This window comes from Siphateles boraxobius, unplaced genomic scaffold (assembly GCF_051911475.1).
Source record: "Siphateles boraxobius isolate OS27281-9 unplaced genomic scaffold, OSU_SipBor_1 13, whole genome shotgun sequence".
Lineage (NCBI taxonomy): Eukaryota > Metazoa > Chordata > Actinopteri > Cypriniformes > Leuciscidae > Siphateles > Siphateles boraxobius.
Window position 1 is genome coordinate 18419825 of NW_027508733.1, and position 25542 is coordinate 18445366.

The 25542-nt window shown below is 39.5% G+C and overlaps 1 protein-coding gene across 1 annotated transcript in view; it reads left to right on the forward strand.

Annotated features, from left to right (window-relative positions):
- The window catches only part of gpc5b (glypican 5b), a 55639-nt gene that overhangs the window by 16106 nt on the left and 13991 nt on the right, over window positions 1-25542 (forward strand). Inside the window, exons 7-8 of the mRNA XM_077226244.1 lie at window positions 5364-5484; window positions 20053-20188. Coding sequence (XP_077082359.1) covers window positions 5364-5484; window positions 20053-20188 — 257 coding nt within the window. The remainder of the gene's footprint in view (window positions 1-5363; window positions 5485-20052; window positions 20189-25542) is intronic.

The window sequence follows — 25542 nt, forward strand, 5'->3', positions numbered from 1 at the left end:
CCTCAAAAGCTGCTTCAGCGTGCTGTAAGCCCAAACACGTGATGCAACAATTGTGACCATCAGAGGGGGACATTGAACTACTGCATCCAGAAACGCACGGGTGGAATGACATCTTGAAAAAGATGCAAACGCACCCATTTTGCTCTTTCAGGAAATTAAAAAATCTCACCAATGCCGGAGCACACAGGGGAATGATCGCGGCAACACTGACAGGGATGGTGCAACCTGTACCAGTGAAGCACTCACTTTCTTCGCCCTCAACCGGCCATCAGACAAACAAACAAAAACACAGAATTGTGATGCTGTTAAAACAGCAGTTGAGAGCTCAGAAGGCTCACAACCACCGCTGCACTTGCACTGTAGAACCAGGAGAGTGAGTTTGCTGGATTATTAATTTAATATAATGAATAATTTGTGTGTGTCTGATTGGTCCAGATGCTGCAATAATCATATTAGCTGGTCAACCAGCCATTATGTTTTAAATAAACCACCCTGACAGCCTTAACTTGTTATGAACAACAGCTAACTGGTTTGTTGATAGTCTAAATGGTTTAGCATGTACACACAACTACTAGATTAAAATAGATTTCGATTTTGGTGTAGTGCCTGAAAACTGTCTAAAAACATTAATTTAGACCAGTGGTGACCAGCTTAGACAGGTTGCTGCTTTTTTTCGTCAATAATAATTTGTTGAAAACATTGTCTTGAGCCACATAACTTTGCTAAGACCTAAAGGGCTACATTCGACAAATTAGGAATTTAATTTCATAGTTTATTTTTCTATTTTTAACGTACATTTGTACTTTTCCATATAAAATTAACATTCTGTGTAGCATGTTCAGTTTAGCCACACTATAGGTATACTTACCTCTGCATGATAATAATGCTAATGCTAACAGACACAGTGGTATAATAAGCCTAAATGCCGGAGGTGTGTTTGCTGTGATAAGTATCATAATGGCTTAATTTCAATACAGCACAGTGCATTTTAGCCTATTTAGCACCTGTTTCAACAGAAGTCTGGGTTGTGGGACTTTTGTGCAACTATTTGGTGAATTATCCACTGAGGCAATCTGGAAACCTAGTAAACTATCTACCTAGACAGCCTTTTTGAACATCTTCACTAGGTTTTATAGCCTACAAATGCTACATGATACACAGTATTTATAGTGGCTGATTGACCTGAAAACCTGTAACGGATACTTTAACTGCATATAGGATATCCAGAGCTTGTATTACAACTTTTTATTGAATTACTCAATTCCAAACAGCTGCTTTAATACAGAACGGCACTGTTAGCTTTGTGCAGTTCAAAGCTGACTAGATATATTACAGCTGTCCTACATTAGCATGGGCCCTTCCCAACTTCATAGACCACAGACAATAAATAGGATGGAAAACTAGCAACCAGAAGGTCTTACACCCGGTTATTACACACATGAGAAGGCACACAGCTGAATTCATGCTGACGTAAGACAGGATAGCATAGCTTACTCAGATGCTAAACACTAAAGTTGTGTATTGTAAAGAAAATTACTTGTTGAAATATTAGCATATGGCATCCGTTTTGGCTGCGTTTTGATGCCAAAGGCAATAACTTGTTGAAAAGCTGTTCTGAAAGAATGGAGAAACTTCTAATGCACAGCTCATGAAGAACGGATATTGCTAGCTCATTAGGTGCTGAGTTTCATAACCTTCTGAGCAAACAAATGAGCTAATCCAGTACAGCAAATTAATTTAATTGGAGCTTTACTCCTCACAGTGTTAAATGTGTGTGGTTTCTTTGGGAAAATAAGCAGTGTTTAGTCAAAGGGAACTCCAAAGTCTTTGGTCTTGAGCTGGGTAAATATTTTCTCAGATTTTTTTTTTCTGGTTTGGATTCATTTAGCTGCTAATTATTGTGAGAAATGTGGGTGACTGCAGTGACAAGCCCACTGCACTGAACTGTAAGACCCATGTTCTCACTAGCACATCTGTTTAAAGAGCCTGATGTTCTTTGTTGCTTATAAGAAACAGTTTGTCTGTGTCATAATCAAAGTATTTTATGTGGTGGCTTGTTTGTTGTGGTCTTTGTTTTGTGGAAAGGAAACTTTTCGGGGGAGAGCAGGACTTTTTAATCTGTATTTGATTGGATTGTGTGGGGGTGAAACGTGGCAGGCTATGCTAATATTAGTGGCACTTGCTGAGGCAATTTGCATTTGCCATAGCTAAAACGCAAAGTATACTTCAGTTTTGATGTGAACGTTTAAAGCGTGTTCATACCAAGGATATCTATAACAATAACAATAAAGATAAAGTTTTAAAAATTGTTCTAAAAGTGAAAGAATAGCAGAGTTCACACCACAACTACAGTGTAACGAGAACGGCAGAGCGAAATAATATCGTTGGAATCACTTTCACACTGATTTTTTTTCCAGCTGATGAACGATAAAAACATTGGCAGCCAATCATAATCCTGCTTTAAAGAGATTTAGCATTTAAAGCGGCAGATGACAGTACTGCAGTGTATGCTTATAAAATACAGAGCAATATCGTTAGTTGGAATTTACGCTAATATATATTTATCTTTATAGTTATCGTTCTTGGTGTGAACAGCCCTTTAGTCTATGTGTACATCCAAATGCATAGACTAAAAAGTTTGGTCCTTTTGTCTGCTCTATTTCTCTCCAGGATGTATGAGTGATACATTTATTTGAACTCATTTAAACTAGAGTTGCATGTATCCCCTCACACAAGCTCTCATCAATATAGGCATCTGTTGTTGTTACTATCACCAGTAGTTTGTTATTCTGGCTCATCTGTTTAGTTTTTGACTGTAAAACAATGGTCCCAGCCAATGTTGCCACTTTGTGGACAAACTAATTATTTCCCAAAAAAGTTGAATGGGCGAGCTGAGAGTACAGAGGCTCTGTACAGAGTATGCTCGTGTAACAGAAGCAAACTAGTAAGAGCTGTGTGTATAAAACCTCACTCTCGATGCCTTTGAGAGGCGTGCTAGCGACTGATACTAGTCCTTGTTAGCGCGCCTGCCTCCCATGCTAGAGACACCGGTTCGAATCCGGCTCAGAGCAGGTCAAGTTAGTCTGGTAACATTTGGTGCTGTGACCTGGATGCGAGGGAGGTTTATGGGGGTAAGTGTAACTGAGGCAAGCTAGTAACAGTTGTGTGTGTAAACCTCACTCCCCTGGCCTCAAGAGCTAGAGGCTGAGGTCTTTAGTGTAATTTTTGCATGCCTCCAATCCCGCAGACGCCGGTTTGAATCCAGCTCCGAGTGGGTCGAGTAGGACCGGTTACACATGGTTAAAAATTGTGCTCTGTGTGTAGTATGCCTGAAAAAAAAATTTATTTTGGTTTAAGGACACAACCACCTAAAAATGCCCCAGTAACCAGCCTTAAAAACCATCCAGCTAAGAATGTCCTAGCAAAAGTAAATGTAATTTGCTTAGTTAATTTAGATAGTTTAGTTAATTCAATACTGCACAAAGACCAAAGACATTTGTTAAGGCAGTAAATAGGGCTGATTTGAATGTGTAGTAATATGCTATTCAAAACCATTGATAGATTTGTATTTTGGTTCATCAAAAATGCAACACACTCAACGTGATGTATGTCATGGAAATGTTATATTCATACTTTGTGTGAGTGTCTGCTGAAAAATATAGGAGGCGAGTGGCCATTTCAACAGTCATAATATTGTAAATTTCCATAACGATTTCTATTTGTGATTATCAGAATCTTTAGGTTGGCTGTATGTTTATTGAAACACATCGAGCAGATTGTTTCCTCTTTAATTATGCGCATATGGATAGGTAATTTGGCGGACCGAAGAAAGAATGAGCCTTAAAAATGACAGTATCCACAGACAGCTCATTCTTCTTTTAAATAAGCCACATAATCGGCTCCTCTCACATAGTGAATACTCACATATCTCATCTCCACCGTACTCCGCCAAAATGCATTTACACACGACTGCTAAAAAGCACAAACCAACAAACAAGTCTGTCTCACATCAGTTCCTGATAAAGTGGTCCCACCTTGCAAAGTGAGCCGTGTGTTCGGATGCTGTTCGGATGCAGCATGAGGTGTCTGGGGTCATTATTTATTCACTTAGATTAGCTGTGGTGAAAACAGCAGGGCGATTCTCCCACAAGCATTCATTTATTGATGTGCAGGCACACTGCTGCATTATTCTGCCCTCCTGCCGTAGTTTATATGCCCCCCACTGTTAACCCTTTGATCCGTCTGTCTGACTGTCTGTCTCAAGGACATTGTTGCAAGAAATAGCTTCTGTATGATAATCTAGCAATTGCATAGACAAACAATTTTGCATACATTGAGATATGTTTACTGTTCATGATCTGGAAAATTGCCACAGTTAAAAAAGGTGTTGCTTTGCTTTAGTTTTTGTCTCTTGTTGAAGAGCTCCCTTACATTCATTAAATGTTTTGTCATGTCATTTATTGATTAATTTAATTTTAATTAATTTTTTATGAGTAATGTAATGTACATCTTAAATATGATGTATATCATAAAATGTTGGACATTCTAACCTTCTAGACTCCTTTGACTTGGACCAGAAAATAAACACCTAGCAACCTCCTAGCAACCACATAGCAAACATTCTGGATATACATTTACTTATATTAAACCAGATTAAAGAACAATTTTTGGCTTATTTTAGTCAATAAAATCCCTGCAGCTTTACATGCCTGTAATTTATCCAAACCAACAATCATCTCTGTATTTAAAGTTCACGTTCTGTGCTTAATCAAAGTTTTAACCTATCTGTCCTGCCCGAGCTTGACCCATTGATCTTATAGGCTGACCATGGCAACCAATGTTGAGATGTCCCCCCAAAGAGCAAAGAGTGAAGACCTATCAAGACCTTTTAATCAAGTTTGTTTCCTCATCAACATTCCTTCTTTAAAAATAGAATTCTCAGGGATCCATGAAATGGTTTTATTGTCCATCTACCCAGATGTGTTTTTCGCTGACTTGAATACTGTTTAGCATCTAATCATGTTGTGTGGACTGTCTTGGTTGCATCGACTTGGCCTTTATTTAAGGCCGCCCTCCAGATGCCTCCTCCATGATCTCTAATATAAGGTCGCAGAGTCAATACCTTCATTTGCAGCACAGTTGTGTCTTCGGGCTTCACTGCGGGTTTCATAATGAATCATTTATGTGGGTGAAAAGGCTGTATAAGTGTCCGATTAATCCTTGGGCCTGTTTCTAATAGGCAAGCATTGAGCATTCCCTGCATTTTTAGGACTCCAGAACTCAGAATTAGGAGATCATTATCAGTCCAAAGTGAGCTTGATTTCTGTGAAGGTAACTTATCTCTTGCTCTGTTTCTGCCACAGTTATACAGGCCATGTAGTGGGGAATGGACTGCAAGCCCAAAGACAAAACCCAGAGATAAAGATCAGAAGTGTGGATCCAAACTTGGTCAACATGAAGGAAAAGCTAGAGCACTTTAACCAGGTAGGTCCAAAAACATCTGAGGTCAGAGCATCCATCCTGCCACATTTGACCCAAACGAAATGTTCTTAATCCTGACCCTCTAACCGTAAGCTCATCAAAATCTTTGTAGGACTAAAGTCTGTTCACTCGGTACAATTTTCACCATGAGTTTGCCAAGGTATCTCAAACAACTTTGAGGAATTGTAAGAGATTTTTTTTGTTGTAGGGTAAAATAGGATTTTTTCATGTAGAGTGGACCTGCACTGAGCAAGTTCTGAAAATCAGGAGGTTAAGCCCTTGCACACATTACAAATCAGTTGAATCGACATGAAGAGTTTAAACCAACATTGTCCAAAATGTTTAGATAAACTTAAAACTGATCAGGTGCTTGTAATACACAATCCATGCCACGACCAATTCCCAACCTTTTTCCTTTTGATATGAAAAATCTATTGGGAGCTTGATTGACAGGCTAAAATCAAAAATGTATGCCTAAATTTAGAGTGACATGCTTTAGGAAGATTTGTCTGAAATATTTGGCAGTTCTGCAGTATGACTACAAAGTTCCTAAAATGACCATCGATGGAGGAACCAATGAGAGCACAGAAAGAGCTTGTTTGGGTTTTTGCTGTAATTGTGCATGTCAATGCGGATGTCAGAATGCAATTGATAAGTCAATGCTGTCAATCGTGACGTAAGTTTGCAAAGATGCATATCGTATTATCATTGACAATTTGATAAAGGTCTGACTAGTAACAATCGGATAAAAGAAGTACAGCTTGGGCTTGTGTGCATTCCTTTTTATAAAACAGTCACTGAATGTTTGCTTTGCAAGCCAAAGAGAAGACATTAAGAACAGCCAGAAGCGCTAGTTTCAAGCTTGGCCACCAAACAAAAATAGTCTTGGCCAACTCAAGGCCAGCACACATGTCAAGAGTGGTGAGACGGTGTCATTAGGCAAGGGTTTGCTCTGTGATCAGACTAGAGCAAGATCAGACCAAGAATCCCCAGCAGGAGTGTTGAAGACCTCCTTGGCACGACGACAAAGTCTGTCACTCCTGCAGCTGCTTTTGGGAGGGGACGGAGGGCAGCTCAGTCGGCCCCTATTTTGTAACATCTTTCATTGCTCCATTAAAAACAGACGTTCTGGTTCCACATTATGTCCAAACCTGACCCAGCCCTGGCCACATTGCTTTGCTGTGAGGACTTGCGTCATTGACAGGCAAGAAAGCTGGGAAAGTACAGTAGATTTGTGTCAGGGGTTGAAGAGAAGGTCACTTTGAACCACTTGTGAAATTATTCCCATTATTCCCATAGGTTATCAAGCCCCTGTGAGGTCTTGCAGAGTCTCACATGTTTTTTGCTCTCATAGTGACCTGTGGTAGTTTTTCGTGGCTGGCTGGTATTTAATTAACATATCCATGTAAAAACTGACAGGTAAGATATGTCATTGATGTAAAACTAATGCTAATACCCTTAAGTTGATACTCTTGCTATAGGGGGCACTATTTGAGGGGACAGCCATTTGTAGTGGTGTCCGAAACCATAGTGGACATTATCGAGTGATAATCCCACTCATTCAATCCCACAATGCACTGCAACAACAAGTGTACAACTGATGTACGCTAAATGGCTAGAGAATACCCATAATGCACCTTTCTTGATAAGGGCAGTGATGTAACCAGTCAGCTCAGCTGACTTAACTTTCGGACACAGCCATAGAAACTTACCTAAATTCGATTTAATCACATTTCAAGGTAACTCTATCGCCCCCTTGAGTACAAAACAATAATGACTTCTTTATGAGTTATTTAATCAGCGTTTTGTCTTGTTTGCAAGTAAAAAATATTTCAATCTTCAAAACATACATTTACTAAATAAGATATTAAAACTTGTTTTCATAGATTGTCTTGAATTATAAATACATTTTGTCTTTCTTAAAATAAGTGAAAATCTTTCATTGCAGAAAGACAAAAACACATTTTATGAAAACAAATCTTAATATTTTAAGCAGTATGCCTATTAAGTAAATTATTCTTGTTTTAAGGTTATTTGGATATTTCAACTGGAAGATTACATGAAGAAAAAATCTTTAAGAAAAGGATTTTATTTTTTGCAATTAGGCTACAGATCCTTTTCAGAAGTCTTTGTGTCATATGTATTATTGGCCCCATATAAAGTGTCCTTAAGAGAACAAGTGACACCAAATACTAAAAAAAGTTTCACAGGGTATCATGACAACCAGTCGTCTTAAGTGTCACTTTATGCATTTAGAGGTGTGTGAGATCTTCAAGTAAAAACCAGAACCTTAGTCCCAGTCCATCTCTGATCAACGCTTATTGAGAAATTAATATTGCAACGGCATTTCCCAAGAGTGAGCCATCTTGCGCTACAGGGAAAATTTATGCGCCTCATGGTTGAGGTTACATCAAAAGTCGTCATTCTTTTTTTTCTCTGAATCTTCTGTTCGTCCTTTAGCTTTGAGCGGACAGATGATATAACACTCTTTTGCATAAAGCTAAGTAATTTATGAGCCCTCCCCGCAAAAATGGCGAATGAAGAAAACCCCAGGCATGACTTACGAGATGTGTCACAGAGGGATGCTAATGAGTATGAATGCTTTCATAACCCGCTATCTAATGTAAACATACATCAACACGCAAACACTTACACGTACAGTATAAGGCATGCAAGTGGATGTGTGCATCATATTTCAGTGTGATTTGAAGACATTGACATCTTTTTTATACATAGCAAACAAATTTCAAGTGTTAGTATAGACCAAAAACCAGCATGAAGCACCATAAGGCCATGTGTCCACAAGCATTTTTTCCCAAGGCTAGTGTATTTTCCCACTTTTTTTAATGCCAGCACCGTGACGAGGCGCAGAGTGTCTATTTCACGCTGAGTGTTCTTCATTTTTTTTCTGGTCTCCGAGAGTTGAATAATATTAAATTTTGGGTAAAATCCAGCGCTCAACACTTCATTTAATAAATAAAATAATAACAAAAGCAAATTAAATAACTTAAACTTAAACTAAAATTAAAACGGAAAATATAAAAACAAATTTTTTTCAAAAACCTTCTCAAAAGTGTTTGCATGTGTCTTATATGTTGATGAGTTATTGGTCTGTTTATCTGACCCCTGCCAAACACGCCTCGGTATCGCTTTCCTTTGATCATTAGAGATGTATCTCCGTCCAATTGATGAGGCCTGTTGTCAAGGAGACGCGGTTTGACAAAAAAGACCCCCAAAGCATCCTATCGATCCGTTTACATGACTGGGGTCTTCAAACTGCAAAGGATTTGTAAGGAAATTTGTTTCATGGATGACTCTGAATTATGCATAAAATCCTACTCTAGAAACACAATCTTTTTAGAGACTCAATGAATATGGACCATGGAGAGCTCTGAATATTAAAGGGATAGTTCACCCAAAATTGTTTCACCCTAAAGCTATTTCAAACCTGTATGAATTTCTTTATTCTGCTGAACACAAAAGAAGATATTTTGAAAATGTTGGTAATTAAACAGTTTTTGGACCCCATTGACTCCCATAGTATTTTTTTTCTATACTATTCCATTCTGTTTGGTTACCAAAATTCTTTAAAATATCTTGTTTTGTGTTCAACAAAAAAATAATAACTTCATGCAGGTTTGGAACAACTTGAGGGTGAGTAAATGATGACAGAATTTTAATTTTGTGGTGAACAATCCCTTTAATGTTGTATCAGACATTATGTTTAAGATTTTAATGTCCTATTTTGCACTGCAGTGGATTGCGTAAGTACGTTTTCTGTAACATTTGATATAATCATATCAAAGGTTTCATGATATCTATAGGGTCACTTTTTCTCAGAGATAGATGTCCTCACTCCATAGTAATTTAGTAAGTAAGTAAGTAATTTTAATTTATAAAGCACATTTACACACAGCGCAAAACTGACCAAAGTGCTGTACAATGAATAACTAAAAAGACAGAGAATAAAAACACATGGAATCAATAGTCATAAGCATATAAAACATGAATAAAAAGAAAACGTCTCAGGTTACGTATGTAACCCTGGTTCCTTGAGAGGGAACGAGACGCTGCGTTGAGACGCGGTGGGAACGCTCTGCGTGATTGCGTCGTGAAGCACGTGTATAATCAGTCCAATGGAAGAGCGAGACGTCATAGGCGGGTGACGTCATAGACCAGGAAGCTGTAAAGCACACCAGAAAACAGACCGCGATAGCTTCTGAAAAAGCCGGAAGCAAGTCGATCAGGGCATGCAGGAAGTATGGCAGGAGATAGCAGCGTTTCGTTCCCTCTCAGGGAACCAGGGTTACATACGTAACCTGAGACGTTCCCTTTCAACCCTATACCCACTACGCCATAATGAGAAATGCCCGTTCTGTGTGAAGTCCTTGCGCACACCAAGAAGCAAGCAGCCTAGCCCCGGGAGTGGAGAGGTCTAGGTCATAAAATCTGACAAATGTATGTGGTGAGGACCAGCCTGCCGCATTACAAATGTCCTGAAGGGAAACCCCCAAAATTAAAGCCTAGACGCAGCCATACTCTTTGTAGAATGGGCCTGAACAGCCATAGGTGAAGGCTGTCCGGCCGCTTCATAAGCAAGTCAGATAACCTCAACTACCCACTTGCTCATTATCTGTATATGCAGGGCAACCTATCTTAAGTTACCCGAAGCAGACAAATAATTGTTCTGATATACGCCACTGAGCAGCTCTGTGGACATACGCATCCAAAACAGGGCAGGGCATAACAGATTAAGTTTTTCCTGATCTGGGGTATTAAAGGTGGAGGACAGAATGCCTGGAGCACAAATGACCCGCACATTTAGTAGGGAACTAAGAAATACAACCCGACCTGAGGTAAAGAAATACTGCCACCAAACCAGGTGCAAATCAAAGTACGTACAGGCCTCAGCCTCATGTACCACGGAGAAGATGAAATTAAGGATCTCTCCTCAGAGATAACCCAGCAAAGAAACATTCATTACAGAAATCAAGTACTGTACCAACAGGGCAGAAACAAGATTCAGAAGGCATTCTCTGCACCAGGCAGAGAACAGTTTCCATGTCAATGCATATTTAGTCTTCTCGTGGAGGGAGCTCTGGACTGGAGTATGGTCTCCGCGACCTCGGTCGAGAGACCTGAATCTATGAACAGTATCCATAACTCTAGAGCTCCCAGGAGCAAAGATATCGGGAATGCGTACAGTTGTAGCGTCAACCACACCTAATACATCACGTCCAGTCCAAGCGGAGCTGGATGTGTGAGGGAGAAACACAAAGGGCAATGCATTGTACAAACGATGCGAAAGGTCGACTTGAGTTTACCGAAGTTCTCCCTAAGAAGCTCCACCACCTCGGGGTGAAGTCTCAATTCCCCGGGCCACAGCCCCTGCCTCAACAGGATATTTGCTCTGATATACGAGACCATCAGTGTGTTGTCCGGACCCTTCGCCGAGCGACCACTCATGATTGCCCCTGACTTGTGTGGGAAGCATCCGTCGAAAGCATTATGCGTCGACAAGACGCCCCCAACACTGGGCCTGGGTGAGGAACCAAGGATCTTCCACATGACCGAGGCACGAAGGCATAGCCGCGTGACCTTGATCATGCGAAAACGGATTTCCCCTCGGAGAAAACCCCTTGGTCCTGAGCCACTACTGCAGGGGTCTCATGTACAGAAGGCCAAAAGTAACTACGTTGGACGCAACTGCCATGAGCCCCAATCAAAGACCTTTCACCGAGCGGCCACTCACGACCGCCCCCCATCCTGTGAGGGAAGCATCCGTCGATAGCGTGACGCGTCGACAAGAAGCAGCCAGCACTGGGCCCTGGGTGAGGAACCAAGGTTTCTTCCACATGACCGAGGCACAAAGGCATAGCAGCGTGACCTTGATCATGCGAAAACGGATTTCCTCTCGGAGAAAATCCCTTGGTCCTGAGCCACCACTGCAGGGGGCTCATGTACAGAAGGCCAAAAGTAATTACGTTGGACGCAACTACCATGAGCCCCAACAGTTTGTTTTGCAGTGAATGACTGACCTAGTTTACATTCTTTACGGCTGAGAATCACAAAAATACATGCAGGAGACTGACGTGCTTGCATGTTGTCGAATCCCATATTCCCCATATCCCTCTGAGTTGGGAGGAGTACACTTTTTGCTGTTGAGCCGCAACCCCAACCTCCTTATGTGGGACAGACTGACATCTCGATTTTGAACTGCCAAAAGCTCGGACTGAGCTAAAATCAACCAATCGTCGATATAATTTAATACGCGAATGTCCTGGAATCTCAGAGGAGCCAGAGCTGCATCCACGCATATTGTAAAGGTGCGGGGTGATAACCTAGGCCGAATGGAAGAACCCGATACTGGTATGCTTCGCCCCTGAAAGCAAACCTCAAGAACCTCCTGTGATGAGGATGGATAGATAAGTAAGCGTCCTTTAAGTCTATTGTGACAAACCAGTCCTCGGACTGAGTCTGTGACACAATCATATTTAGCGTAAGCATACTTTGAACTTAAGATTCTGAAACCTGCTGTTTAAATGACGCAGGTCTAGAGTAGGACGCAACCCCTCATCCTCTTTCGGAACAGTGAAGTAATGGCTGTAAAACCCTGACTGTCTGCCGGGAGGAGGAACCCCTTCTACAGCTCCTCTTGCAGAAGTGTCAGTACTTCCTGCTCCATAACCAAAGCCTGCTCGGGGTCCACCACAGTGGGGAGGATCCCTAGAAATCTGGGCGGACAAGAACCGAATTCTGAACCCTTTCCTAAAGTGTGCAGGACCCACTGAGAAATATGTGGCAGTAGTTTCCACGCTGCCAGAAATTCTACTAGGGGAACCAGTCTCTTGAGACTGGCCTCTGGATTTGGTTGAACAGTCACTACGGTGTTCTGAAGCGGCGAACCGGCAGGGAACAACCGAACTGACCGTTCTACGACCCTACTCGGAGGATCGTATGGGGACGCTGACACCTCGGTGCCCTGAACCGCGAACCGGCAGGGAACAACCGAACTGGCAGCGCTGCGACCCTCCTCAGAGAGTCACACCCCAGAGGGCGCCAAGGAGAAACGATTTCTCAAAACTGTCCCTGCCCCGGAGGAACCCTCAGAAGCCTGATAGCCTCGTTTTTTGCGACAGGACTTCCTGTCTAAGCTTTATTAGAGATGACGATAATCCTCAGATCTTGCCTACCTCTAAATAGCTTAGTTCCTACGACCCTCCTCGGAGTATCATTGGAAAAAGCAGGCACCTCGGCACCCTTAAACGGCGAACCGGCAGGGAAACCGAACTGTCTGCTCTACGACCCCCCTCGGAGGATCGTTTGGGGACACTGACACCTTGGTGCCCTGAACGGCGAACCGGCAGGAAAACCGAACTGGCAGCGCTGCGACCCTCCTCAGAGAGTCGCACCCCAGAGGGCGCCGAGGAGAAACGATTTCTCAAAACCATCCCTACCCCGGAGGGGACCACCCTTAGAAGCCTGACAACATCGGCTTCAGGGCTTCCTCTTTGTCCAATTTATTTTAGAGATAAAACAGTCCTCAGATCTTGCATATCTCTAACTATCTAGACTGCTACCGCCACCCAGGTCCCCCTCGATTGTGGACGATCCCAAATGGTGATGCTCGTTTTGCACTCTGTGCTGTGAGGAGCTTAGTAGACCGAGACTGCTCCCGCCCAGCAGTCTTGGGAACATTAGTTTGGTGAGGAAGAAACCTCTGGGACGCTGCTGAATGGTTTATTTCTTAGTTTTTTGGAAAGCGGAGCATCCAGAAGAACAGACATAATTTATCATTTTTTTCTTCATTTTTAAATCAGAAAAACGTATATATATATATATATATATCACTCCGTGGCCACCAGCAGGAAAACAACCAAACTGGCCGTGCTGCAACCCTCCTCAGAGAGTGGCCCCCCCAGAGGACGCAGAGGAGAAACGATTTCTCGAAACCGTCCCTCCCCAGTATAGTTTATCTGTTTTTGCACGACGCAATTCTCGAATACTTTATTTATTTAAGATGGCTGGTGGGTAATGTCGGGGTTAAAAATGATGACGCCGACTCGGGAGAGAGAAAGCTCGCAAGTGTCTCTTAAACCCGAGGCACTGTCATACCATGATACTTAATATCCAAAGCATCACTATAGTTAGACGTTTTGGCACTAAACACATAAAATAGAAACCGGCCTATTTCCACGAACTCGACACCTCAGTTTGGAGATAGGGAAAAACAGCAGTCCCCGAAAATAAACAGCAGTTTATTTTCACTCTCATAATGTTCAGCTGGCCAGTAAATATTTAACTAGCAACAGCACTAGATAAACCTCCTTGTAAAGCTCCTCTTTATTTGTTTTGTTCTCTTTTTTCTAAACAAAACACTAACGATACCAATTCCTCGGAACTGGAAATCGGCAGCACTGGATCTGACAGGTGAAAGCTGAGATAGGGCGGAGCCCGTCCCAACCCCCGCTGTCAGATCCGTCCCAAAATGCGAGTCGCCGCCGTGCCTCTGCAACCGCGGGACCCACGCGGGGAGCGCAAACCGAACCATCCTCCTTGAAGAACGCCCGGCGGGAGCGGAGCGTCCTCACGGACAGCTTCTCGCAATGCTCACAGTCAGCCCACTCGAGAACTGACTGTGGCATGCTCCACTCCCAAATAGTAACAAAAAGCTGATTTGTGTGTCCCCACCCGTGATATAACGTGGGCAGGGAACAACACAAAGCTGCTTGCTCTCTTTTGCCATAATATATATATATATATATTGCAAATTGACAGACAACAATAAATATGACAAGGACAGAATACACAGATCGCTTGCTGAAGGCACAGAAGCTGTCGCGGTCTGTTTTCTGGTGTGCTTTACAGCTTCCCGGTCTATGACGTCACCCGCCTATGACGTCTCGCTCTTCCATTGAAGCACTGATTATACACGTGCTTCACGACGCAATCACGCAGAGCGTTCCCACCGCGTCTCAATGCAGCTCGAGTTCCCTTGAAAGGGAACCTTCAATATCAAGGCACACAACACAGAAATACAAAGAACAAACAGGAGTGCCAGGTTAGGGAACAAGGAAGGCCATGGAATAAAAATGAGTTTTTAACCTGGATTTGAATACAGCAATGGAGGGGGCAGATCTAATATCCTGAGGGAGCTGGTTCCACAACCGTGGAGCAGCAACTGCAAAAGCTCTGTCACCCATCTGTTTAAGCCGTGAGCGCGGCACAAGCAGGAGCCCTTTGTTTGAGGATCTCAGTGACCTTTGAACTGAGTATGGCTGTACAAGGTCGGTGATATAGGTTGGGGCGAGCCCATTAAGTGCCTTAAAAACAAACAGTAAAACTTTAAACTGAATCCTAAAAAGAACTGGGAGCCAATCCAAGGAGGCCACAATGGGGGTGATGTGTTCACGCCTCCTGGTGCCAGTTAAAAGACGCGCTGCTGCGTTTTGTACCAACTGCAAACGTCTAAGTGATGATTGTGGGAGGCCAAAGTAGAGGGAATTACAATAATCCAGCCGTGATGTAATAAAGGAATGGATTACTTTCTCAAGATCGTCATGAGATAGGAATGACTTCAGGCGGGAAATCATTCTGAGCTGGTAAAAACTATTCTCGACAAAAGAAATGATCTGTTTGTCAAGGCAAAGTTCTAAGTCAAGAATGACACCCAAGTTTCTGGCATAAGGTTTGATAAATGGGGTGAAGTTACCTAAATTTTGTACCACAGTGCATCTTGCCTTGGGAGAACCAAAAATAATGACTTCTGTCTTGTCACTATTTAACTGGAGAAAGTTGTTAGCCATCCAAGTTTTGATGTCTTCGAGACAGACCAAAAGAGATTGTATGGAGTCCCTAGACTTTAGAGGCAAGTAGAGCTGTGAGTCATCCACATAGAGGTGAAAAGAGATGTTATGCTTCCTTATGATGTTACCCAGTGGGAGCATATACAGACTAAAAAGCATAGGACCCAAGATGGACCCCTGAGGGACCCCATATGAAACGGAAGCAGAAGATGAGGAGAACTTGCCAATAGATACTGAGAAAGTCCTATCATTGAGATAGGAACGGAACCAAAGTAATGCCCTAATGCCCACCTGCTGATCAAGACGAGTAAGGAGGAGGATCCTATATAGGATCCTAAAAAAGTTTTTTTTAGCCAATCAGAAACACTTTGTTTGCTGACAGGTCTTTGGAGGGCAGAGTTTAGGAGAGAAAGCGGAGAAAGCATGTGGAACACCCACTTTTCACAATCCAATCAGAAAAATGTCGTAAAACAGAAGCAAAAAAGGCTGAAAATGCCGCTTCATGTAATTTTTTACCTTGGTTTCTTTATCTATCTACAGTAGGAGAAGATGGAATGAAGTCAGAAACTTTTGATCACTGAAGTATTTCAATGCAGCCATGTCAATTTAATACCAACATGCTCATGACTCCGCTTGGAGGGCGAGAGGTCTTTTTTTAATTGTTTGTTCTCTTATCACAAACAAAATAATTAAAATTTAATGTGCAGCTAAATTGATTAATGAACCAGGCAAGGCAAAAAAAGAAAGCACTAATAAGTATGGCGGTGTTTTATCTCAATAGAAGGGGGTGGACGCGCTGGAAAAGAACAGCCTGTTCGCCCTGTTGTTGCCATGGTGTCCGCCTGACGTGTGGCATAATTCATTATACGGCAGTTAATTAAGAGTCCCCTGGAGAACGATTTCCACAAAGTCACTGTGGAATTTAATTGTGTTGCATTCCTCCATCAGGGAGAAACATAATGCAAGGAAATTTAATTCAAAGTGTGCTTGAATGTTGTACAATATACAAACAATGAAATCTGAAATATTCATTGTTCAACTTTATACTAATAAGTTATATTTTCCAAATAAAACTAAGGATTTTTTTATCCTAACCAATCATAACAACAAACTTTGTTTGTTTGTTTGTTTGTTTATATACATTTCATGTTTTCTTATTGTTGTATATACATTATATTAGTACTGTCAAATCGATTAATCACGCATCTAACATAAAAGTTTGTAAATATATATAATACATGTGTTTGTATATAAATTATATATATATATATATGTGTGTGTGTGTGTGTGTGTGTGTGCGTATATATGTGTGTGTGTGTATATATATATATATATATATATATACAATACAAACGTTTCTACAAACTTTTATGTTAGGCGCGATCAATCGCATGTAATCGATTTGACAGTTCTAATATATATATATATATATATATATATATATATATATATACATATATCATTAAAAATGATATAAATATAATACCTTAACTTATTGTAAAAAAAATAATAATGTTAATAATAATGTGAAATAGTAATGTTGCAGAGCCTAAACTTGTAGCATTTAAACTGATTAATTTTAATTGTTAGTGTTTTATTTTTTAATTAGACAAAATAGTAGAGCATTTAATGTTTGCCATTTATCAGTTGTCAGCCACAGCATAAAAATCATTATCGGTTTCAGCAAGAAAATTTATTTTGGGTCGCTTATTTTGTCATGTCACACTTGGTAGCCACACCCACAGTAAAATGTCATTGGTCCAAAATCTTGCTTTTACTGAATATTAAACATCAGTTATGTTCTGATTGGCTGTGATTCTGTCCTGGGGTCTATGAAGTTGTTTTGCACTTCTCTGTGTTAAAAACAAGTTAGAAATTGTGACAGAATATGAAAGCAGAAACAATGGGGAGCCAGAAAACAACTGAGTTAAGATGTTGTGAATTATGCACTACTGCGATTCCCAGAGCTGTTTTTCGAAACAGTTCTGAATTGCCTCGCAACTGCACGTGTTTAATATTCTCTCGCTGTGAAAATGGAATTTTCACTTGAGTGAATCCATGTTTAGTGCAATGGAATGCTGCTGTTATGAGCCTTGACTGCTTGCCTGGAAGCCTTTGTTGGAACACATGGGGCTATTTGGACGTGATGGGTGATCTCGACTCACTTACTCGCTTCAAAGGGAGTCATTTCAGGAAAATTCCACTATTACAGCTTGTGAATTTGAGAACAGAGCTGCTGTAGTTGTTAGGGTGCACCAGCTGGAGCTTGGATCAGATTGGACATTCCCAAGAAAGAACTAAAATATATAATAATATATACAGGTCCTTCTCAAAAAATTAGCATATTGTGATTAAGTTCATTATTTTCCATAATGTAATGATAAAAATTAAACTTTCATATATTTTATATTCATTGCACACCAACTGAAATATTTCAGGTCTTTTATTGTTTTAATACTGATGATTTTGGCATACAGCTCATGAAAACCCAAAATTCCTATCTCAAAACATTAGCATATTTCATCCGACCAATAAAAGAAGTGTTTTTAATACAAAAAAGTCAACCTTCAAATAATTATGTTCAGTTATGCACTCAATACTTGGTCGGGAATCCTTTTGCAGAAATGACTGCTTCAATGCGGCGTGGCATGGAGGCAATCAGCCTGTGGCACTGCTGAGGTGTTATGGAGGCCCAGGATGCTTCGATAGCGGCCTTAAGCTCATCCAGAGTGTTGGGTCTTGCGTCTCTCAACTTTCTCTTCACAATATCCCACAGATTCTCTATGGGGTTCAGGTCAGGAGAGTTGGCAGGCCAATTGAGCACAGTAATACCATGGTCAGTAAACCATTTACCAGTGGTTTTGGCACTGTGAGCAGGTGCCAGGTCGTGCTGAAAAATGAAATCTTCATCTCCATAAAGCTTTTCAGCAGATGGAAGGATGAAGTGCTCCAAAATCTCCTGATAGCTATCTGCATTGACCCTGCCCTTGATAAAACACAGTGGACCAACACCAGCAGCTGACATGGCACCCCAGACCATCACTGACTGTGGGTACTTGACACTGGACTTCAGGCATTTTGGCATCTCCTTCTCCCCAGTCTTCCTCCATACTCTGGCACCTTGATTTCCGAATGACATGCAAAATTTGCTTTCATCCGAAAAAAGTACTTTGGACCACTGAGCAACAGTCCAGTGCTGCTTCTCTGTAGCCCAGGTCAGGCGCTTCTGCCGCTGTTTCTGGTTCAAAAGTGGCTTGACCTGAGGAATGCGGCACCAGTAGCCCATTTCCTGCTCACGCCTGTGCACGGTGGCCCTGGATGTTTCTACTCCAGACTCAGTCCACTGCTTCCGCAGGTCCCCCAAGGTCTGGAATCGGTCCTTCTCCACAATCTTCCTCAGGGTCCGGTCACCTCTTCTCGTTGTGCAGCGTTTTTTGCCACACTTTTTCCTTCCCACAGACTTCCCACTGAGGTGCCTTGATACAGCACTCTAGGAACAGCCTATTTGTTCAGAAATTTCTTTCTGTGTCTTACCCTCTTGCTTGAGGGTGTCAATGATGGCCTTCTGGACAGCAGTCAGGTCGGCAGTCTTACCCATGATTGCGGTTTTGAGTAATGAAACAGGCTGGGAGTTTTTAAAAGCCTCAGGAATCTTTTGAAGGTGTTTAGAGTTAATTAGTTGATTCAGATGATTAGGTTAATAGCTCGTTTAGAGACGAGCTATAAAACAATAAAAGACCTGAAATATTTCAGTTGGTGTGCAATGAATCTAAAATATATGAAAGTTTAATTTTTATCATTACATTATGGAAAATAATGAACTTTATCACAATATGCTAATTTTTTTAGGACCTGTATTCATTGTTCATAATTTTTTTTTTAATTATTTTATTTTATTTTATTTATTGTATGATTTTGTAAGTATATTGCATAGCTTGTTTGTGCTTGTTTTATTTGTGATAACACAATGAAACTTGCCAAATTGTGCAGACATACAGGCTGTCAATTATATATTATGAACCCATTCAAAAACCAGAGAGACCCAACAAAATATTAATGCCTGATTATGTTGTAGGCAACGTATGCTTTTTTTTCTGTGAGCTTTTATTCTTTTGTTGTTTTTGTCAGAAAAAAACTTAACCAAGTTTAGTGTTTGGTGCTTCCCTCAAATTTAAAATATTTAAAAATATAAATTTTTCTCCTCATTTTAATCGAACTTGTAGGGTAATTAAAATCAAATCCCAACACATATATATACAAGTTTGATATATATATATATATATATATATATATATATATATATATACATATACATACAGTACCGATCAAAAGTTGGGAAACATTTCTATTTTTAATGTTTTGAAAGAAGTATCTTGTGCTCATCAAGCGTGCATTTATTTGAAAAAATAAATAAAGTGAAAACAGTAATATTGTGAAATATTATTAAAAATTTTAAATAATGGTTTTCAATTTGAATATACTTTAAACTACAATTTATTTCTGTGATGCAAAGCTGAATTTTCATCAGCCATTATACTCCAGTCTGCAGTCACGTGATCCTTTAAACAGATATCATTCTAATATGCAGATTTATTATCAATATTCCAAACAGTTCTGCTGCTTGATATTTTTTTATAACCTGTGATACTTTTTTTCTGTGATACTTTTTGATTCTTTGATAAATAAAAAGATGTTGTGTTTGAATCTCATAAGAATATGTGTCTGATGTCAGGTCCGCTGTCCTGTGATTTATGTTTTGTCACAGGAGATGTGGGGCGAGACGGGTTTAGGAACAGATGGTCGTGAGGATGTCGAGACAAGCGGCGGCGACATGGCAGAAGGCAGTGGCGAGTGCGATGATGAAGACGGCTGTCAAGGATCGGGCCGCGGCGACAAGACAGGTGAGTCTGCCCGTCCTCTGCATCTGCGGCTGAAAGCCAACCGTCTCTCTGCATTCACTTGATCTACCGGTCCCAGGAGAGGACGTCCTTCCCATGTTGCTAAGAAACCCAGAGCCATTTACTGTCTTGTGTTTGTTTTTAGGAGGTCAGTCTCTTCTCATTATTTACAGAGCCGATCACAACAGGGCTATAATAAGCATAAATCTAAACAAAATTGAATGAGGTTTATTTTAAAAATAATTGTGAAACAATCACTGTGATAAGAAAAATACACTTGTTTTTTTTTTTCTTCCTGTTTTTCGGCATCAATCAAAGTTAAATTGAATTAGGTTTATGTTAAAAACTAACAAACATAAACAATTTTCCTGGTGGTGAGAGAAAATGAACTTTTTATTTTAAGCATAAATCAAAGCAAAACTGAATGAAATTTGTTAAAAACAAATTCCCAGTGTGGTGAGAAAAATAAAATAGTTTTTCTTCTTTTAAACATAAAACAAAACAAAACTGAATTAAGTTTAAGTTTAAAACAATAACTGAAAAAATAAACATGTTTGCCAATTAGGTAAATTTAAGAAATATTCTGTGAAAACAAGTCTTTTCTTCCGAAAGTTTGCTTCTTAAGTAAAAAAAGAAGAGGTCATTTTGAGTTTATCTATTGGTTTCATTTTATATCCTATTTTATCTTTGAAAACAAATGCTTTATAACAAATTATTACGCTTAAGATGTATGCACTTTAATGGAACAGTATTGTTCTTAGGTCTGTGCTCTACTTAGTAAGCTGGATACACTCAGGGGTTGGACTAAATAATGGATTTCACCTTATAATAGATGAATAGAATTGTGTGTAGGGAGTTATTGCACCATTTTTCAAGGAAGGCCCGCTGTTCTTTTACTCTGTTGCTCAGAGTCCAGCATTGGTGCTGCTTCTATGAGGTCATGCATCTTTGTCCATTGCTCTCGGAAACATTTCCAAATAGCATCCATGTTTTAAAACATTTTTGGCTTTGTATTTGTTGAGTCGGATAACAAAGCACTGATTGATTTGGCTGGGACTGTGCTTTTGGGATATTATCCTGTGAAATCATCCTCAGTCTTAAATTAAATGTATCTCTTTAATACATGGGCCCTTTTGACTTTTAAATTACTTATTTATAACTAAATAATTATTGATTGGGTTATAAATAAATAAATAAATAAATTATTTATAAACAAAATGTATTTAATTATTATACAAATATATATTTATGAATATATAAATAAATACAAATATTTATTTATATTTTACCCAATATATGGGTACTTTTGCCTTTTGAATTTTTTGAAAATATGCTAATACTCCCGTTGTGTGAATGTTATGCATGTTATATACGTATGTTATGTATTTATATACAATTTCTTTCTTTATTTATACAAATATTTATTAATAAATTAAATATACAATTTAATTAAAAAATAAAAATAAATGTATTTATAAAATTATAAATACAATTATTTATTTATTCATAGTTTGTATTTATTTATTTATAAATACAATTATTATTTATACATTTATTTATTTATTTTTAAATAATACATTTTTAATGTGTTTAAATCAATAAATAAAATAATAAGCAATAAAAATTAAAAGCATTTTATGTATCCTAAATACACACAAATAAATACAATTTTCACATTTTATTGGAATACAAAATTACAGCTTGATTGGAAATGATACATTTCTTTTTTTTTCTTTGCTTTAGGATTTTATTAAGCATTTTATTGTGATTGTTCTTTTGAGATTTATTTAAATTGTACAGTTTTATGATACCATTTGTACTAAGTGTTTTATTTGTTAATTTATTTTTATTTACTCATGACTCCTAAATTTGGGAAACCCTGGTTTGGATTATCATAGTTGTAAAAGTGCAATTATATTTTTATGATGGATTTTCATAGTTTAAAATTGCAAGTCTGGGTAAATCCAAGTAAATCCATCCAGTCATAACGTTTTTTTGTACCTGGATATAAAAGTTGGTTTAGTTGAAGAAAGAACAATTACTATATTGGCACCAAAACCTTTGATCATCTTTCGATTTCATGCCAAAATGAAGAATTGATCCAACAAATGTCTTTCTCCTGTCACCCACGCAGACAGTTTTTCACAAGAGCTGTCGAGAATGAATTACAGTTGGTGACAAATTGTCAAAAGTTACCTCACTATTTTTAATCTATTTTTATTTTCCCAAAACCCAATTCCTGGCTTGGCCGTTTTAAATCCCTCAAATCCCTTGAGTTGATGAAAGAACGGATTGCTGAATGACAGCCCGTCTCATCCGGGGTCATGGAGGTATAGTTTCCCCTACAGCGACCACAGAGCTGGTCATAATCAATCAATTATTAATTTTGCAGGAAACGGTTCATTAACGGAGACCAGAGCGTTATGATACCCACCGCTCTGTCTCTCTCGTCTTTCTCTTCATGCTTGGTGTCTCTGTCCAATGATGCTGAGATAAGCACACAGACAAGGCTTGCAATTTGCATTGTTTGTTTTTCGTCGAGCATACCTCGTCGTAAATGACCGTGACTATGACACACACAAATAAGCATTGCTGCAGTTAGGCTCGGCCTCGGATGGATGGAGACGAGGTCTGTTTTCTGGTGCGTTTCCGAACATGTGAAAGGAATAGTCATTTTTTTGGCATGCATCTCCTCTGAGGTCCATAATATGACTCATTGATCATTTCCTGCTGAACCTCAAATATTCAGATCTTTGGCGTTTGCAGTCACTGTCGTCAATAATGCTAATAAGGCCTGTTTTCTTGAGCCGTTTGCCTGGTTACACACACAATTATTGTTTTCGGAGTCGAGGTGGACTTTATCTTTTTATCATGAACTTTTTAGGCAAAAATCAGTACGATCTAAAACGGTCTAACAATGTTTTAAACACACACACACTCACACACACACACACACACACACACAAACACACACACACACACACACGTATATATATATATATATATAATTTATTCCTTAAATTATAATATATTTTTTTTATTAGATTTCATTTAATTATGTAATATTGATTTTAAAAATGATTAAAATGGTTTTACAATGGTTTTAGATGGAGTATAGTATGTAACAATATGAAATACCACAATGCCATGGCTTCAAATGCCCTTTTGCTACAAGTTTATCTGTTTCTTGTTTATTTATTCCACTTTTTTTTGGTCCTTTTTTGTCCGTCATTAGACCTCTGACTCTGCAGCACACGTGGGGAATGTGGTATTTAAAATGTAATACTATCCAGCTGTTTATGGAACCAGAGTCTGATAAGCACTTGCTGAGGCTGTAACCTCAAGCCAAATGAATGAAATGAAATCTCGCAACACCACCAGTGTGTGTGTGTGTGTGTGTGTGTGTGTGTGTGTGTGTGTGTGTGTGTGTGTGTGTGTGTGTGTGTGTGTGTGTGTGTGTGTGTGTGTGTGTGTGTGTGTGTGTGTGTGTGTGTGTGTGTTACTGTTTGTGTCCCCACATCTGCAGTGTGTGAGTTCACAGTCTGGACTACCTGATAGCCAGATTGTTAAAAAACAGGGCAACTAAAACTCTCATTTCTGAGGAAGCTACTTTGAAACTCAAGCTACAAAGTATTTATTTGTTTGTTTGTTCTTGCAATCCAAACCGAGGGAGCTCGGAGTGCCCACATATATTATGTGACATGCCATACTAAATGTACTAATATATATATATATATATATATATGTGTATATACTTGGCCAAAAAAGCCTTTTTTTTAAATAATAAAACATTTTAATCACAAATCACTGGTCAGGAAATTACCAAGAATTGCACAACTACTATAGATAAAGTAATGTAGCCTTGCCCAACTTGCAGACAGTTTTTTTACAGGAGGATGAGTCAGTGTTGATCCGCTTAATATTAATGACTTCAAACGTTCATGAGTAATTGAAAAATGTCTCCCAGTTCGTTTAGTTTAATGTGAGACCAAATATTCACTATAGGGTTCAAATCTGGACTCTGACCAGTCTAAAACTTGAGCCTGTTGGATTGTTCTCAAGACACTTTTTGGTTGTCTTTGCTATTTGGGCAGGTGCATTGTCTTGTTGAACAATAACATCTGATCGTGCCTCTTTAGATAACAACTTTTCATATGTGGGAAGCAAGCTATCCTGCAAAATTCTCCTGTACTCCAAAGCATTAAATGACTTTTCTCAGTGAAGTAGCTCACCAATACCAGCAGCTAAAAAGGCTCCTCACTCAATGACACTCATTCACTGTGCCAATGATGCATTTATTATTATATTTCTCAGCAGATTTTTGAAGACACTTCTCTTGAGCATCTCCATGCAACTGGTGTTTCGTTGTGATTCACAACTTTCCATATTCTGACAAAAACTTTATGTTTGTTTGAGATAGCCTTTTAAGTAGTGCATTTGTTTAAATTTGGCTAATTTCCTGACCTATAATGTGTGGTTAAGACAATTAAAAGCTTAGTGTTGAACCATTTTATGGGACCTCAGAGGAGGTACATGCTAAAAATTTCCATTCCTGTCCCATGTTTGGAGCACACCAGAAAACGGACCTCGACTTTGGTCTCCATCCATTCGAGGCCGAGCCGAATTGCAGCAATGCTTATTTACCCTTTTTACATTTTAATGCCTAGACCACATTACTACTACAATGCAGGATCACTTGTGTGGGGTTGAAATTTTTTAACAATAACCAAAAGGTTGTAGGCTTGCGTCTTGTCAGGGTGATCCATGAAATTTCACCATCGCGCCCTTGAGCAAAACACAAGCCCAGATTTCTCCAGTGGGACTGTCCTTGTAATAAGTCTACTGTATGTTGCTTAACAGGCCGAGTCGTGTGGCAATAAAACAGTCAAAGCCAAAATGAAGGACTCTGATTGTTCTGGCCACTAGACCGTCCTCCATTCTCTCCAGCTTTCCTTTGATTAATTAAGTGACATCTACACCCTCGCTATTGAATCACTGTTGCTGAGATTGAGCGAAGGCTCATTATTCAATCTGCCAACTCAAGAGCTCCGTGAAGAAGATCACTCCAGCTTAATATATCAGTTAATGCTGTTAATGTGCAAGGATAAATTACAAAAGAGAGTGTGTGTTTGCTTTCTGCTGCGGTCTGGGTTAGAGTTGCATTTAAGCGGGTGTGTGTTGGGTCTGCTGCCACAATCATCTCTTGGGAATCGTGGCTTGGGTAATGAAGGATTCATTACTGATTCAAGAAGGACCTCGAGAGATACCTTTACACCCCCAACCTCAAGCCTTCTGTGAAGGTCAAACAATACCAGAGGGTGTGTGTATGTGTGTGTGTGACCGAATTTGTCTTTTAT